Source organism: Protopterus annectens, chromosome 2.part0, assembly GCF_019279795.1.
Source record: "Protopterus annectens isolate FY-2018-M chromosome 2.part0, PAN1.0, whole genome shotgun sequence".
Classification (NCBI taxonomy): Eukaryota; Metazoa; Chordata; order Ceratodontiformes; family Protopteridae; genus Protopterus; species Protopterus annectens.
Genome location: NC_056728.1, coordinates 643,540,861 through 643,559,819, shown reverse-complemented (window position 1 = coordinate 643,559,819; position 18,959 = coordinate 643,540,861). Strand labels below are relative to the sequence as shown.

The following is an 18,959-nucleotide window of genomic DNA, read 5'->3' as shown; positions in this document are numbered from 1 at the left end:
TATATATATATATATATATATACATATACATGCATCAATATAAACTTTACCTTCATCTACAAGCAAATACACCACATAGGTTGTAGAAGACAGAAAAGGAAAGCTAAACTGTAGAATGACAGGGGGATAGCGGGAGGGTAACCTAGACTGCAACAGTGAATACACTCGAACATCTACATTTATGGTAAGTGTACACAACTGTACTATGTTCTTCGTGTTTCACTGTTGCAGTCATTACATTTGGGTAGAATCCCAAAGCTATGGTTGAGAGGCTGGAGCTAAACAGCATTAGGTGAGGCTATAAGGCCCTGCAGCACTGCAGTGGCAAAGCCTGCCCTGGACTTAGAGTAGAGAGGCAAATCGTAATGCTTTGTAAAGGTGTGGACAGAACTCCAAGTAGCAGCCTCTAGAATGTCTTTGGTTGGTACTCCCCTTAGAAAGGCTGCTGAAGTAGCTGCAGCTTTGGTGGAATGAGACCTAATGCCCTTGGGCACAGGTTTACCATGGTGTGAGTAGCAGAAATGGATGCAGTGGCTTATCCACTTTGAAAATGTCTGCTTTGAGATAGCCTTTCCTTCTGATCCTGCAGCATATGACACTAGTAATTGCTCAGAATTTCTTAGAGCTTTTGTCCTGCTCAAGTAGAACCTTAGCTGTCTGTGTACTTCCAAGGAATGTAGAATTCTCTCCCCTTTGTTCTGTGGATTTGGATAAAAAGTTTGCAGATGTATTGTTTGGTTAAGAGCCACACTGGAAACCACCTTAGGCATAAAAGTAGGATTTGTCCTCAGAGACACCCTGTCTGGGTAAAATATGATAAAAGGCTCTACAGCCATGAGGGCCTGCAGCTCTAAAACCCCTCTTGCTGAAGTAATTGCTAGTAGCAGGGCTGTCTTTCATGATAAGAACTTTATATTAGCGGTAGTGGTTGGTTCAAATGGAGACAGGGTGAGTTTTTCCAACACATAATTGAGGTCCCATGCAGGTAATGGTTATCTTCTAGGATGCCTTAGGTTTTCGGCTCCTCTTAATATACTGCTTTAGTAAGGGATGAGAAAAGATTGATGAGAAAGATAGGCCTTTGTCAAGCATATCAGTTAAGTATTGTAATATCTAAGGAATACGTGGTTCTGCTGTATCAGTTCCTTGTGCTTGATTCCAAGCACAAAATCTCTTCCATTTGTCAGCATAAGATTTTCTAGTACTAGGCCTTCTGGCTTCCAAAATGACATCCATCACAGCTTTACTGAGAGGTGTCGTTGGTATGATTACATGATTAGCCATGCCGCCAGGTTCAGAGTCTGTATTTGATTGTGCAGGATCTGATTGTTTTGCTGGGACAGTAGTTGTGGTCTTTGAGGCAAGGTCCAAGCTGGGTATTGAGACAAGTTCCTTAGGATTGGGTACTGGTATTGGCGGGGCCAGTCCGGAGCAATTAATATCATCTTTGGCTTCTCTTGTCTGACTTTTAGGAGGACATTGGGTAGAAGAGGCAGAGGAGGAAAGGCATAAACTGACAGATTTTTCCAACTGAAAGATAGGGCATCCACTTCCCATGCTTGTCTGTGATAAGTCCTTGTGCAGAATCTTTTTAGTTGATAATTTTGTGGAGAGGCAGTTGTCCTGGATGAAGTAAGTCCTTGAATGCTGCTAGGGCATTTTGAATGGCTAACATCTCTTTCTGGTTGATATGTAGATGCATTTGATTTGGTGCTCATATGCCCTGAATGCATCTTCCTGCCATGTGGGCCCCCCAGGCATAATCTGATGCATCTGTTGTTAAGGTTTGGCTGGCAGGAGATAGAGTGAAGGGCCATCCCATGTTTTGGTGACAGGCCTTTGCCCACCATAGAAACTCTTGCTGCAGGCAGGGGATGAGAGGAATCATTGTTTCCAGACTGTGTTAATGCTGACTCCATAAACTTTTTAGGTACCATTGAAGTTTCCTCATATGCAGTCTTGCATATAGAATTAGTAGAATGCAGGATACTATGAAGCCCAGAGCCTGCATAATTTGTCTTGCAGAAGACTGGGTCTTTGTTGCCATCAGTTTGAAGTAGGTAGTCAGTTGCCTTTGTTTGTCTGGCATGAGGTAAGCCATCTGGGCAGTTATATGCAAGCTTGCACCCAGGAATGTTATCTTTTGAGAAGGTACCACTTGTGATTTCTTTTCGTTTATTGTGTACCCTAGGCATGCTAGTAGCCTTTTCACAAATGCCAGTTGTCGTAGAAGAGTGTCCTTGTTCTCTGCTTGAATGAGACAGTCGTCCAAGTAAGAGTATATTCGAATACTTCTTTGTCTGCAAAATGCAATTACTGGTGGCAGGCACTTTGTAAAGACTCTGGGCATGGTAGATAAGCCAAAGGGCAGTGCAGAGAATTGGTAATGCATTAAGCCAACCTTGAATCTGAGGTATCTTCTGCATGACTCTTATTGGGACATGCAGGTATGCCTCTTTTAAGTCTAAAGTCACCAGCCAAGCATTCTTGCCCAGCATGGTCAGAAGCTGTTGCAAAGTGAACATTCTGAGTTTTGGAATGTCCAGGTATGTGTTCAAAATCGATAAATCCAGTATTGGCCACCAGGCCTTGTTCTTTCTGGGTACCTAGAACAGTCTTGAGTAAAAACCTTGTCCTTTTTCCTGTTCTGGTACTTTCTGAATGGCCCCCATATCCATGAGAGACATAACCTGTTTCTGTGCCTCTGCCCATTGTTTTTTTTTGGCAGATCTGGCCAACCATTTGACATTGGCAGAGTGTGGAAATGGAATCTGTATCCCTGTCATACGATGTTCAGTACCCACTTGTCCTGGGTTAATTGCCAATTTTGAGCAAAAAGAGCTCATTTTCCCCCTATGGGTGCTGCCAAAAGATAAGTGCTTGCTGTAGGCAGAGGGAAGTCATTGGGATTGCTTTCTGTAGGTTTGCACTTTATCTCCTCCAGATTTGGAGGTGGATGCGCCCCATTGCTTTGACCTGTATGTCTTGAGCTTGGTACCTGGAACCCTTAGGGCATCTGGATTTGCCCCATTGAGTTCTGTCTAACACAGGAAAGGACCAAGTTTTTGTAGGCCAGTGTCTACTGAATCTAGGTGGCTGCACTTGTAAAAAATCTTTAACAGCTTGCATAGACTTAGCTTTGTCTTCCATTTTCTTTAAAACCTCTTCTGCCTTAATACCAAACAGAGGTGCATCTAGTAATTTAGCTTTAACATGATCAGGCAAATTTTTTTCCTTTAACCAGGCATGCCGCCTAATCACAGATCCAGTAACTGCGGCCCTGCAGGGTGCCTCTAAAGAATCAAAACCACATTGCAAAGTATGCCTTCCAACTTGTTCAGCTGCATGCAATAATTCCTGCAATTCCTTATTTTCTGCACATTCTGAAATCAACATCATTTTCTGTTTCAGCAATCCCATAACATGTTGTTGGCACTTAAGCATATGAAATTGACAGTTTAAGGCCCTGATTGCCAAGGTTGCAGATGAATAAACCTTTTTTCCCCATCTGTCCAGCGCCCTGGAATCTCTGTCAGAGGGTGTAGGGTTTTTTGCTGTTGAGGCCTTAACTCCCTTAGGACCCTGTGAAATAGTCTCAGGGTCAGCAGCAGGGTTTCTAAATAAAAATTTATGAGAGTCAGGGACCCTGTAATACCTATCAGGCTTACTGGGAGCCAGAGGTAAAGAGTCAGGGGTCAGGCTTGTCTCTGAAAAAACATCATCCACAATGTCTAACACAGGGGGAATGGCCAAAGGCTTGTGCTGAGGGAGAAGGAGGAAATCCCTGAGCCTCTTTTTTGATTCTGAGAAGTCTTGACTCTCCCAGTGAAAATGCTCCCTCAAAGTATGCAAGGTTTCTCCAAATGAATAATCCTCAGGAGGAGATGCAGATGGAATAGACTCCTCAGTATCAGAATCCTCATAGGGAGGTAAAGAAAATTCCCGATCAGAAGAGGAATCAGAAGAAATAGAAACCTGATCTGAAGATTCATAGACAGTGTCTTGCCTAGGCCTCTTATCTGGAGGGGGATGGGTACCCCTGATCAAGGTAATAAGGTCTTCAGCCATTTTGATCATCTGTTTTTTAGGCATAGAGGCCTGTGTACGTGGCTCAGGCATCGTTTTTTTAGTTTTAGAAGGTGTCTTTGCCTTTGCTTTTGCAGCTTTCATCGGTTTGATGTAAAAATGTTGAGGTCTGAATACACCCTCAGAAGCCGGTGCCTGCTCAGCAGCTCCGGACCCATCTGAGGGAGATACATCTGTCGGTCCAATACCTTGAGTATATTGCAACATGCCTGACTTCACATGGGTGTTGGTAGAGGCCTGCGACTCAAAGGTAGCGGGTATCAGGGGCTGCAAAAGCACCTCATTGAGTACCGGCGTACCAGCGACTGGCTTAGGAGAAGCTTCTTCGTCGGTTTTGGATCTCGACTGCCTTTCTCTGTCCTTTTCTTTGCGTTTTTTATGTACCCCGGTAGTCGGATTGCTATCCGACGACATCTCTGGATAGTTAAATCTGTTGCAAAAATACTTAGATGCAAAAATATACCGACACTTAATAGTGCGTTGGTTAAATCTTGCACAAAACCGACAGCCAGGCATGTTGTGGTCAGGGCCTAGGCAAGGAATACAGTATATATGAAAATCGTTATGAGGTATTTGCTTCCCACAAGTAATACAATTATTAACTTTTTCTGACATCGGTAAAAAGCAAGAAAAAGGTTTCCCCAACGGGGTACTTAGCTTTATTAAAGACTTCGGTCTGAAACTCAAATGCGAATATTTCAGTAGTCGGCTGACCGGCACTTGCGAAATGCTTCTGCTTCGGGCACTGCACGGCAAGAAAGACTAAAGAAAATGGCATCGGCTGCATGTTTTATACCCCTGACGACCTGACATCATGGAAGAGGAGACAGCAACCGACGCAGGACCCAAGACTTTGGAATAAGGCTGACAAGTTTCATGCAGGAGTCCAGTGAGATCCTTTTTGAACAATGTTTCTGACATCCTCAACCGCTGTGTGGATTGGCAAGAATGAATCTGGGAAACCCAAAGCTGTTTTGAAAAAAGCCCGGCAAGTGAATTAAGACATTTTTTTACTTGTATTTTCTTGGAACAAAGTAGAAAGTCTGAAAAAAAGACATTTTTAATTTAAAAATGATAACTGGCTTTCTGAATGAAATACTACTTTTTTTGTAATGGGGACTGCAGGCCAGTAGCGAGTACAACTAGCCACCACTGGTGGGCAGACAGACTACTGTTAAAAAGCTTAAGAGAGTGGGCAGGCAGACTCAAACTAAGGTTATTAAATGGGGGAGGGGGGTAGACAGACTGAACCTGCAGTTAATAAGCTGAAGAAAGGGAGTAGGCAGATTGAGCATACTGCTAAGAAAGATCTGCATTTTATCTACTATGTAAGAAACTAAGTTGGACAAGCAACTCTCCTCCTCTTCCTCATCATCAACTCCTATTTTCTCATTTTCTACATGGGGTCAGGATGTTGTATCAACTGCCATCACTTATTTTGACTCAATGGCTCTCTCTTACCCTCTTTGACTGTTGCAGGCCTTTTCTCTCTCTCAAAATCCATCCATCTCTTTGTTGGATGTCTTTATTTTTCTAGCCCTCTTCTTCACCATTCAGACTTCCCTTCTCCTCAACCACCTATCCCTGATACTTGAAGTTATTAACCTGTTTTACTACTTTCTCTTCTAGATCAATTTTCAGCTTCTTCTGATTTCCCCTGTTTGTTGCCATGACAAGTATCTAGTCTATACTCAGTTTTATCCTGTGTGCTTTTAACCCTAATATATCAAAATAAAGTCAGCTTCTCTGTGGAAGAGGTGGCAATCAAAAGAGTGATTGAATTTTGGAAGATATTCTGGCTGGTGAATTATGGAGAAGGTATTAGTTTCAAGAATTCTAAGAGTCAACCCTTGCCACTCAACCACAGTGATGAAACACGGCATTAAACCACCTGCAAAATCAACATAATGGGCTATCCATGAGGAAAAGGTGGACACATGAAAGACAGATCAGGAATGTAATATCAGCAGTATAACAATGAAAAACAAATATCAGCTTTATTAAAGTCAAGTGCACAAAATGTCTATTATGTACTGTCATATATGTCTAATTAGCAAAATACATTCTTTAACTTACAAATGAAAAGACATACTATATACACAGATTTTATTTTATAGGGATAAAATTCAATAAAAAATACACCACCTGTACCACAGCTGTTCATGTGAGAAGGAAGATATTTAATTTTCTCAAAATGCAATTACCAGATATGTCTGTACTACTATGGAAAAAGTACTACTCGTGAACTGAGGGGCATTTGTTATTAAAACCTTAAGATTCTATAATCGAAAACGGACTCTTGTTGTCCATTCGGACTGTACCGGTCAACAAATGTTAAATAAATAATCCTACAGCAGTCCATGCAATGTAAAATGTAATAACTTTAAGCTTCAAAAATATAAAGAACAATACTAGGGAGCATCAGACTTAATTACTTACAAAGATTACATAAATCGTATAATGCAACTTTAAAAACAATAAAAGATTACTAAAAATAATTTTCTCAGGAAGGCTGCACCCCCAGAGCACCCACATCCCATTAGATTACATATATTAATTATGCGACTGTAAGACCAAGTATTATTTCTGTCTCCAAGGTACTGCAACCTCAGGGTTCATACAAAGCAGATTGCAGGGTTGTGGGGGCCTTTTCCATAGAAACTAATAATACAACACATTTTTCACATAATACACACACACGCACACACACACACACAGATACTCTAATATTTTAACTAAAGAGGCTTGGTATTTTAGATTCAGTGTTAAATCGCTCAGAATTTTTAAATTACTATTTTCCATCATATACCGCAACTAACATATTCCTTGGATCTCTCTTAGATCAATAAATTATTGGACCAGATACTGGTAAACATTAAAATTGCTTGTTCTTATCAGCCTCCATTTTCTGTTATAAAATCAGATAAAAAGCATTGTAAATCCAAGTTCAATGTTCAGATAATTACACTTGAACAGACAGCTGTCACTGTAAAATCAAATATAGTAAAACTGTCTCACCTCGAACTTGAATCATTTTGATGACATTTCCCACGTATTCATATAGAAGAACAAGGTTACATGAAGCAATATCAATGCCTTCATCTGCGACAGATGTTGCTATGAGAATATTGATGTCATCTTTCTCTTTAAACGTCTTGAGAACACTTTCCTGGGATGGCAATGTCATTCCTAATAAAAAAGAAAGTCAATTGTGAAAAAAAATAACTTATTATAACCTACTGAGAAAAACACAACAGAAAAAGTGCAAGTTAACAAAGGCAGAGTCAAACAGCAGCAACAACTTAACCATTAAGTACTGTTTATTAACAGAGTGAATGGCCTTTCCAGTCAGAATTTCTCTAAACTGCACAGTATGTCTAGCTGAATTTACTGTAAATGAAAATGATTTGTCATCACCAATACAACCACATGTGTCTATGCTGTAGAATACCAGAATCAAAACATCCAATAAATATGTAAGTGCAACGAAATATGTCAACTGTTTGTCCCAGACACAACAGGCAGACAGCATGTTGCCATAAACCAGCTGTAGGCTATTACTGGTTCTCCTGTGGACTTCCAGTTGTGTGATGAACTCACCATAACAAGCTACAAAGATGTCATTTGGGCAGCATTCCATAAAGTATGGGCTCTCTATTGAAATCATCCACTGGCACAAGCCAACTTTCTTTGGCAGTACTCCCCACCTGCAGAAGGCAGAGCGGGCCCCTTCACCCTAGTATGCAGGGATGTGGACTGATACAGCCTCCTTGTATAACCCTGCACTGACAGGAGCTTGTCTCACTTATTGCTATCACGCAAGGTGGTTATTTGATATTCTGCACCACAATTAGTGTGTCAGACAGTCCTACTCTATAGTCTTTTATTAACAAGCCAGTACATTTATTCGGAGGTCAGCTTGGACTATCCAAATCTCTAACCATAGGCTATGAGACGGTCATTAACAGAGAATGACACATTGCTTTGTACAGCATACAGTTCACTATCACTGCAATGCATGATCAAATGTTTTATTCTACCTCAACAGCAGTGAAAATTCCTAGTGTCTGAACAAATGACAATGGAACACTATTGCCTCAGGGTGCCTATCAGTAAATGATCTACAGTAGACGAGAACAGGAAGCTACTTCTTCATAAATGTTTACCCCAAGGGGTGGCACACAACCTTTGACCAATATCTGATGTCACACCACTTAGCAAGGCTCAGAAAAACCTGTGACCAGAAATTTTAATTCTGACTGATGACTTGTGCCATCCTAAAATCTCCAAGATTTTACCTGGACTGTTAACACAAAAACAATATAATGAAGCAGTTCCTTTCAAATGTATTTTAATACTGCAAAAAAACAGAGTTTTGCAAGTGCACAGCACTTTGACAGCTGTATAATGAGCACCATCTAGTGGCATTTCATTTTTAATTTGCACTACCCAATGACTCCATTTACTTAAGATATATCTACTTTCCTGTTCGTGGCTGCTTAATTAAGCAATGTCTGTTCTGTTGTGCTACTTCATTTTCCACTTGGGGGTGCTGTCTTGAACAGCACAAACATTACTCTGTTCACAATTAAAAATACTCCTCACAAATATTGTGTGCTTTGCTACTTTCCTATAGTCTCACAACATAAAGATATGGGCAATGCTAAATCCTTAAAAGACAGTCACAATAAGTACCTTGAATGCTACAACTGCAGTACATTAGTTAGTACAAAAGCCACCTATGTTTCTTCCCTGAAATACAGAAAATTGCCTTATTCTTTTTGTATAATTAAATAATTTAGTTTTAATTGTTCCTTTTTAATGTTAAGGGAATCAAATCCTTCAATGTCCCCTCACATAACTGGAATGATTCACCCCATCCAACAGTCCCAGAGGGCACCTTTTACTTCTCTTTGCTTACAGTTTTGGGGACTGTCTTCACTGGACTGGAGACACGGGGTTCACTTTCTTGGGAGCTGACTTTGAACAGATATGGATCTTATTATGCATTTTTGTTGGGAATGCAGGTAGGATGTTGCTTCATGGGTGTATCAAGAAGTGATCTTGACCATTCAACATGGCACTGGCCACCCCAAACCACCAGTATCCTGAACTATAGAGTTTGCAATGCGCAATTCGGTCTTAAATGATATTTTAACATACTGACTTTAAAAGTACTTTTCTATACAGAATGGCACAAACAGGTGACAATGTTGAAAATATGGACCTATCAAATAAAAACTCTTTCTAGTCTAATTATAAAATGTTCACCTGTAATTATACATTTTTTTGTGTTCCAAATTGTAACTGCCATCATGTTGTCTGTAAAGCCCCATCTTCTAAACTGTAGTAGTCTTTACACAATTCTTTCAAATATTGCAATTATGCACCGTGAGAGTGACAGTATACTTTGTGGCAGAACTGCGTGAAAACAACATCATGTTACATGATACCTGCAATATGTCACATGCTGGATAGCCAGCTGGCTCACAGGCAGGACCCATAAAGTTAGGATAAGGGAGTCTACTCCCACAAAAATGCCAGTCAGTAGCGGATGTCCTTATTTAAAATAAAAATGTCTCAACATAATGTTTCCGTACAACTAAAATGATTTTATATGATATATTACAGTCCAAAATTGCGCTCCCCGCCAATGATGATGCATCCTCTCTCTTTCACACTCTCTCTCTCTCACTCTATTCTGAATCCAGCCCATATGCCTGGGTGGTGCTTACTGATTTCCTTGATCTACAGTGTCACCACTGGTAACCCAGCAGCAGTAGTGCACTTCATCAGCACGCCTCCCTCCCATCCCTCATGGGAGAGTTGTGTGGACACACTCCGGTCATTACTCCCCTTCCCCAAAGTCAGATACCTCCACTATGAGGACTGCTAACTAAACCCTGGTTACTTAGGTCAAAGGGCTCTACCCTTCTATGCTATGGAACTGACTAGTTTTCATAGAGTTTAAATATTTGTAGACCTGATGCCTTTGCCAGTCCTTACTGGAGACTTTTAGCTTAGTAAAAGCTGCAGTCATTTACAAACTTTTCATACCATCAGTTTATATGACAATAAAACAAAGACTGAAGAACTAATATGGCATGCCAGAGACCAGCACTATAAGTCAGTGAGTATAATATGCCAGATGTAGCAGCCAGAAAAGTGAGCCAAAGGAGGAAGCTACACTACTGTTCTGCAGTTCTGCTCCCTAGAAAGTGTGCTAGCTTGCTGCTCTGGGTGGGTGGAGGGGGGGTTGGCAGTGTTTAAGTGACCCACAGATGCTACTGCCCAAAGGGAAGCATTCTTCAGCGTAATAGTTCTCCCCCTCCTTGGCTACTTAGCATGAATGCACTACAGCAGCATGAGCTTGGCTGCCATGGAACTCCACGTGGTGGACACCCAGTGCCCCTGTAATGTATCACCCATGGGGTGAGCCTCAGACGACTCCCTACCCCAAGGATGGGTAACCCAGCAAAGGCTGCTCATGCCCATCTTACCAGACTAGCTCAAACAGGCACCCAAGCTGCCAGCCAAATTAAAGTCACCAGTAACATAGTCCTTGTTTTATCCCTATATGTGACAGAGCTGGCATAAAATATCCAGTCTTTGAGCCTGGTTCTAAGCAACTACTTGCCATCCTTCCCAAGCTGTGAAACAGGCCTTAGAAATGCAGACAACTTGTATCAGAATGCAACTGCAATACAAGGAGAGGGACAGGAGTAAAATGGAAGAGTCCAATGGGAGTGAATCACAAACAATGATAATTATCTTGATTCAGTGTAGGTGATAAGCAGCTACATGAATAATGACTGACAAATACCTGTTTTCTGATCTCGCTTTCCACGCCCTATTAATATGTCTGGCTTCAAGAAATGGAGAACTTCAGTTTCTTCGATCCAAGTTTTCAAAGCCTTAAACATGCAAGAAAAAAATATCTTCTTTAGCTGAAGGCAAAGGGATCAGTTTTCTATTGAGTCTGTACAAAATACTGTAAACTCTCATTAAAATAAGTCTTTACATCAGGATGTGATCAGATACCACACATTACACTTTTACTGCTTTGATGGTACTCATACATAAATCAGGAAAAGGACAGTTCTTTATTAACACAATACTGCATCTCTGAGAAGTCAGGTTTTTTTTTTTTGGTCTGAGCATATGTTTGGTCAGTCCCAAGGGGGTGGCACACAATGAACTTTTACAATGTACAACCACTCCTTCACATTTAATGAATGGCTCAGCCTTCTTGGAAGCTCCACCCCCTCCCCCATGTGAGATCAGTCATCACTGGGACTTCAACCATGGACAGCCTGCCCCTTCCCCTTAAAAGAATTTGAGCAGGCTTAGCCTTGTCCTTTCTCTTCTCCCCCACACCAGCATCAACAAATGCTTGAGCTGCTAATCAGACTGGGGTTGTCTGCTTCATACTCAAGGCTTTATCCCTGTAAGTTAATGGAGTTGACATCTGACAACAATTTAATGCAATGGTCAACTATGCTCCTTTTATAACTTGACACAGCCATTCAATTGTTGAAAAATGTTGGCTGCATAAATGTAGTTTCTAACAATCATATACTGCACATAATTTATAGATATTATATTGCTTTGCACATGCAGAAGTTTAACATATACTAAAACACAGTACACCTACTTTAAAGTCTTTCATATGTGCTCTATGTACTGACAGACACACTTGTTATTTGTATGATATTTGGACCTACTGTATTGTAATTCATTCCTTTATTAAATCTTTGCGATGTTTACAATTCCGTTTTTTTTTTCTTCTTTAATGTAGACATCAAAGGGACACCCTATAAAGCAATCTGTGGGTCAGTGGGATAACCTCATCAGCAAACCTGAAAAACCTAAATAAATAAAAGTTACGCCAGTTTCAAAAAACACTGTTCTATGCCAAAATCCAAACCATCTGCTCAATGAGTCACCTTACCCATCACCCTTCCAAATAAATGACATTGACAGTTTCATCATAACATCATATTTTGGTTCTTTTCCACATTCCAACCCTATTAGCACAAAAGCAATGTTGTGGACAGAAGCGCTACCCAGACAAAATGGATTACAAGAATTCTTAAGACAGGAGGATGTCATCCTGCCTTAAATATACTTTTGTCTAAACTGAATATACCCATGGGAATTGGGGAGGGATAGGAAACACTCATGCAGTGTGTGAAATGTCCTGTATACCTTATTATCACATTATTTTCCTATATATCTATTCTGCCATCACCTGGGATACTTCTGTTGATAGCCAATACAACTACCAAGATTACCAAAGCAGGTCAGAAGTACAGGTACAAGTTCCAAAAAGCTAATGACATCAGATAGTGCTGGTGTCCTACTATGCAGATCCAATATGAAATGGTATGCCGGAGGTGTGAGGTCAAGTACATTACATCACAGGGGGTTTGACTAAGACTTACTGTAACAACTATTAAAGAAATAACTGAATTAAGTAGCAGATCTGGAAGCTGTTAGACCCACAGTAGTTACAGGATTTGAGACGATCAGAAGTACATTTTGGAGCATTTTTCCAGTCTTTTGATCCAGTGATGGCATGACCAAAAATCATGATTAAGGAAATAAATTCTTTTGAGAAAGAAATAAAATGTGCTCATTGTTTAATATTCAAGGTCCAATAAACTGAGATAACAAACACTTGAGACAATACATGACTCTTAGCTAGGTACAGTAAAGTGCAAAAAAAAAAAAACAGGAGATACCATGTAGTGGCCAGGAATGCCTCCTCAAACAGAACAAGTTAGTACAGAGTTGTGCCATCTGCAATGTATATCAGTACCATAACAAAAAAAGAGGTGACAGCATACCTGGTACCAGAAAGCAGAATAGTCCTGACAAATGCAAGTCTTCCATAAAGATAAAAATCCTTAATGAACAGCAACCAGTAAACAAAGAATATCAAAAATGTACAGAAAAAAACACAAATGACATGCAAGCCTATTAAGTTACCATCTGATCATAAGCAATTTATGTGTTCCTGAAATGGATGTCAAGGTTCATCACGTGTGAGCTTTGAACCAGCTGCAAGGTGGATTTATTGACATCTGTACTCTGAGAACACAAACTGTTTGCAATGAGACACCTGGTCATAATTCTCTACAGATTACCATGAGAATACATTGCCAGTGTCTTGCTATTCTGTTCTCATCATAACTTTCAACTTTCCAGATTTTGCAGCGCATCTCTAATTTTGTCTGATATTTTTGCTGTGCCCCTCAACAATTTTTTAATACGTCACTGAGGATTACAGCCAGTCATTAATGTCAGACATTAACATTGTTGTGCTTATTGTTCTTTAGACAATGTACTTTAATGCAAAATATGCTGCTGTTGCTTTTAGTAAATAAATCATTGGGGATTAGTCAGTCAGTGATGCCAGAAATTACAATTTCACACTTGTTTGGAAGATGCATGTTGATGCAAAACCTGTTGCTCTTACTTTTCTGCTCTCTCTGTCTCCCACTCTTAGTATCTCTGTTCCCAAACTCGTTCACACACCTGTCTCTTACTCTTCTTTCCCTCTAGTTCTTAGCTCTCTCGCTCCTACTTTCTCTCATATTCTCTCTCTCTCTGTCGTACTCTAGTTCTTACTCTCGCTCTCTCTGTCAGACGCGCATACCTCTCTCTCACTATCTCTGTTTCCCACTCGGTATCTTATTCTCTCTTTCTCATTCTCTCTCTCTGTTGCTAACCACAAGTCACTGCCAAGATGCACCACCCCTGTAGACTGACGTTGCTGTCTTAAAGCATATGATCCTGGTCTTGACAGTATACAATAGATAAATACATGCATACAAAAAAGTTACAGTGAGGTTAAATCTAACTCCTCGGTCTCCTTCCTATCCTTTCCTTATTCTTTTCATAATCAGCAGCACTGCTAAACTGACAGTGGTTTTCCTTTAACATAACAGCAACAGCACCACCTCTCAACAGTCCCTGAGTTTGTCATAAATGTTTAGCATGCCCTTTTTAAAATATTTCATTTTTCTGATAAATCAGTGATTACTTATAATTACGGCCAGCCAGTAGATCCAATCATAAGAGTTTCATTTTTATTTTTCAGAAAATGCATGTTGATGCAAAATCTGTTGTTCTATTAACTTCTTATGTGAATTTGATTTAAAAATTGTCCATGATTTTCAGTCTTTGTCCCCATTTATTTTTTTGACTTTTTTGTCCTTGATTCTTGAGTAAAGAAGTGGAGAGCTATGGTAACAACTAAAACTTTATTACAGCATTTAGTACCAGTTCAACTGTACACTATTGCCACATTGCCACTGACCATGTTTCCATACCCCAGCATTAGTGGCTAATGTAATGATTTTGGTGCTCTGCTGCACCCCCAAACCACCACCACCACCAATGAGGACCAGACAATCACTGATGTGCATGTGGGAACTGGTCTTAATGGAGAACAGGTAGCACACTAATAGCATGGGAAATGTCATAGAATGACATTCGTACAGTGAGGAAAAAGAAAAAAAAATCTGAAAGTAAGCTGTTATTCAATTTCAGCAAACGCAATTTAGCAGCATTATCTGCACAGGCATGAAACTTAAATTTTGTCCCCGTTAATTGAGTGGGAAAGGACTTCTGGCTTGCTGATGTTAACATTTACAGTAACACCAGCAAACCAGGACATTTCCTTTACTACTCACAGTTAATGTGGGCAGACAAAAGTTACTACACAGTGACTGTCCCGCTCATAGTCGGACAAGTAGTAACTTTAAAAGTCCCCATGTAAAAACCTTTACATTTTTATTTTTTCCTTTACAGTGGTACAGGAATGTTGGAATGTTCCTGCGTAGCTTGAATACAGAATCACTATCACTGTGGTTTGTATATTACTGCATAAAACTTTCACTCAGCCATATTACTCAGAATCCATAATGAATAAACATCCATAGCAGATTCAGGGTTTCGTCAACTCATAGGTGTGTAGGTGTATACTACGCTAATAATCACAGGGGCCTTTTAAGCCTAGCCATGTATCCCAAATGTATCTGATACATTTTGGTTACTGTAAGGTATTTGGGGGGTAAATGCAAGATAAGGCTTGGGTGATCACACATTCACAGGCTGCCTTTGTCCATTAGAGATGTAGGTGCCAGACTAGAGGTGAATTACCAATTCTCAATCCACTGGTCCAAGATTCACTTAAACTGGATTAGGGAAGAACTCGGTTTCACATGGATGAGAAGTCTGTTCCAGGGAAGGGGTAATTTCTGAGATGCATACCTGTCCCTCCAACATGTCCCGATTATGTTGCAAGCAAGGTTTAGATCCCTAGATTGAGTAATTTTGATGCCGTTTGTTTTGTGTATAAGCAGAAGGTCCATCAGAGTAGGATCTGATGATACCTTGTAGGTCGGGCACTGACTGCCCCTCAACAATCTGTAGGAGACAGAATACAGGGATAGGGTTCCGAGGTGATTCATGTGGGACATATTCTTCGCAGTCTGTATTCTTTTTGTAAAGAACCTCTGTGGACATTCTAGTTGTTGCATGTACCTGATCAAGTACAAAATGAAGGGGGTGTTGTACTCCATGACTGGTCTAATGAGGGACAAGTACCACGGAACAATGATTTTTTTAAACCTAGATGCCATATCCTTGCCTATAAACTGCACAACATAGAATGATTTCCTTACTTCCATAGATACACGATGGTTAAAGACCAGGTTACTATCTATGTGTATCCACAAATCCCTGACTACCGGATTTACTCTTGGAGTGTGTTATCAATGTGGTAGTGCCCAGAGGCAACAGATTCCCCAAAGGATAATATTATGCATTTCTTGGCACCGAGTTTTAGACTGTGGTTCTGGCAGCAGTCATTTTTTGTCAGTCTTTCTTGGAAGCTGACAGACTTGGGGGGATTCTATGTCTGCAAATAGTTTGCAGTCATCTGCAAACTTGGTTAGCCTGAGGCCTTTGGGGTTGATAATGACTTCAGGGAAGTAGATGCCAAAAAGGAGAGGACCCAGCACAGACCCCTGATGGACTCTGCTAGTGACTGGCCTCATTGTGGAGGTGCACTCACCTATCCTTACTTCTTTGGTGCTATCTGTGACCTTGCTGGATAATCAGTGGGTGACATAAGGGTTTATACCTGAGTTTGTCTGCAATGCTAGAATAGGGTATTGTGTCATATGTCTTGGTCAGGTCAAGGTAGGCAGTATGTAACATTTTGTCTATTGCTTTGGTAACCTTCTCAATGAATTCCATCAGGCTGAGTAGACATGATCTGCCCTTGATGAAACCAAATTGGGTCGGTTCCAGTGTCTGAAGGATTCATATTGTTAATCAATTCCATAATAATTCTTTCCATGGCTTTGCATATGAGATTAGTCAGACTTATGGGTCTGTGGTTATCATGGTCTGTAGATGCCCTGCCATTGTGCAGAGGGGATAGTGGTAGCAGTTCTCCATTCATGTGACATGAAGCCTGTTTGGGTCTGTGGTTAAATAGCGATTCTAATAGTCCTGATAAGATAGGTTGAAAATATTATTTTTTTAACGTTGTTTGAAAATTAATTTTTTTTTTATATATTTTTTTTGAGAAATTTTGCTATTGGTCACTTTGAAGCAGACAATATAGGTGTCAATTAATTTATTTTTTGATCTAAAGCAATACATCTTACACTTCTATACATATGCTGCTCTGATATGGTCACCAAAAAAGGCCGAACACATATGTCCACAACTAGTGGGGTTTGGTTTTATTGGCCTGAATGTACCCATAATGACTTGAAAAGTAAAAAGTCATAGACATTCAAAAGCCATGTAGCTGAACACTGTATGTCATTAAAGGGTCATCTGCATATATCCCACGGTCCTCCAGTATAGAAGGTTTAAGATATCACACAGTGAAAATTCTAGCATGGCTGTGTTTCCTTGCAGTTTTTACTGAGTACTTTGTCTCCCTTTGTTTTATATATATATATATATATATATATATATATATATATATATATACACACACACACACACACACACACACACGCACACACACACTCTATACATACATACATACATACATACATATATACATCTTTCCTCACCTAATACTCCTATCTGCTCTTCCTCTTTGCAGCTTCTGGTAATGTGTGGCTATGTCTAGCTACTAATTCATACTACTTTGCTGTAACATCCAACGGTATGGTCCTGTTATTTTACCATTAAAATAACAAACATACATTCCACTACTGGAAATTGGGAAGAACACCATCTGCTTGTCTGCCTACAATTCCAGCAGCCTTCACTTTAACTTCCTGTACATTTTGGCTTTTTTTAAAAACAAACTTACAAAAAAAATTGCCTGCTATTTACTGTAAATACCTCCGGCTAATTTAAGCGCTACTGCATCACCAGAATGCCGCTTTCTCTCTCTCTGCTTTCATTATTATTTCCTGCAATTCTACTATTGCTTTTTGGTGTTATGCCATGTTTTGCAACAGGGCTGTACAGATGCTTGCTGTCTGGTAACATTACATCACCAATACTTAACTTTGGTCTCACTCTATTTTTGTGTTCCCTCTGCTTCGTTTTGGGTCTTTCCTTTCTTTTTCAAACTGTCTACTTGCACTCATCTATCTCCATGGTAACCTCCCATCACCCTTAGCACCATTCAAATTCCTCTGGTTGGTGTATGGCCCCATCTTTCCTCACCTACTATTCCTATCTGCTCTTCCCCTTTGCAGCTTCTGCTGATGTGTGGCTATGTCTAGCTACTAATTCATACTACTTTGCTGTAACATCCAATGGTAAATAAGAATTTTAGCTGTTTGTCTCCTATTTTTACTTTAAAATTGTACCGTATTACTTCCACATAAAGTGCTTGTTTGACTGGTTAAACTTATTTATTTGTAGGACAAGCCAGTCTATTGAATGAGACTTGGGTCTTATCTTAAACTATTTTTATTTGTTTAAATACAGCTATTTTATTTAGTGTGTATATATGTAGGAAAAAGATTTTTGGCTCACTTGGAAAGGAATGTATTAATGGTATAGCAATTGCTTTCTGTGTATAATGTTGAGCAACGTATTCAGTTTTAACTGCCATTTCTTTTCAAAGTACTGTTAATGTTTGGGTAATATGCAATGTTTCCCTAATGAATGTGGTCACCACAGTTTAACTAGTAAACTGCAGCTACTGTGATAATGTGTCTACTTTATAGATATTTTATGTCAAAGTGATGTATGACTGGGTATTATGTGACTAACTGTTGTAGTAGGTGTATTATATGTTATTTCTGGCTAATCTACTACAAGATATCTGACTAATAAAACTAGCTTTTGTTACAGCATGTATTGCTCTGTCATTCCAACTACATGTCTGCCTTGTTATATCTGTAAGGTTTACTTGGATTCATAATATTACTGTTAGAGTGTTGTTAAATTTGACTTAATAAGATGATGTGAAATGTTTTTCTCAATACTGTGTTGTTTTTGCTCTAGGTATTGCTCTTAAGTACCATTGTTCTCTCACATTTTTCTTCACTTAACTACTCTATTCTAATGTTTTCATTCTACCATGTTATTCCTTAGGTACAGTCCTGTTATTTTACCATAAAAATAACAAACATACATTCCACTACTGGACTTATTGGTAAGAACATCATCTGCTTGTCTGCCTACAATTCCAGCAGCCTTCACTTTAACTTCCTGTATGTTTTGGTGTTTTTTGTTTTTTAAACAAACTTAAAACAAAACAATTGCCTGCTATTTATTGTAAATACCCCCGGCTAATTTAAGTGCTACTATGTCACCAGAATGCCACTTTCTCTCTCTGCTTTCATTATTATTTCCTGCAGTTCTACTATTAGTTT

The 18,959-nt window shown here is 39.7% G+C and overlaps 1 protein-coding gene across 1 annotated transcript in view; it reads right to left on the bottom strand.

Annotated features, from left to right (window-relative positions):
* The window catches only part of DDX58 (DExD/H-box helicase 58), a 553,305-nt gene that overhangs the window by 100,736 nt on the left and 433,610 nt on the right, over window positions 1-18,959 (bottom strand). The window contains exons 15-16 of the mRNA XM_044061005.1: window positions 10,910-11,000; window positions 7,105-7,275 (exon numbers count right to left, since the gene is read on the bottom strand). Coding sequence (XP_043916940.1) covers window positions 7,105-7,275; window positions 10,910-11,000 — 262 coding nt within the window. The remainder of the gene's footprint in view (window positions 1-7,104; window positions 7,276-10,909; window positions 11,001-18,959) is intronic.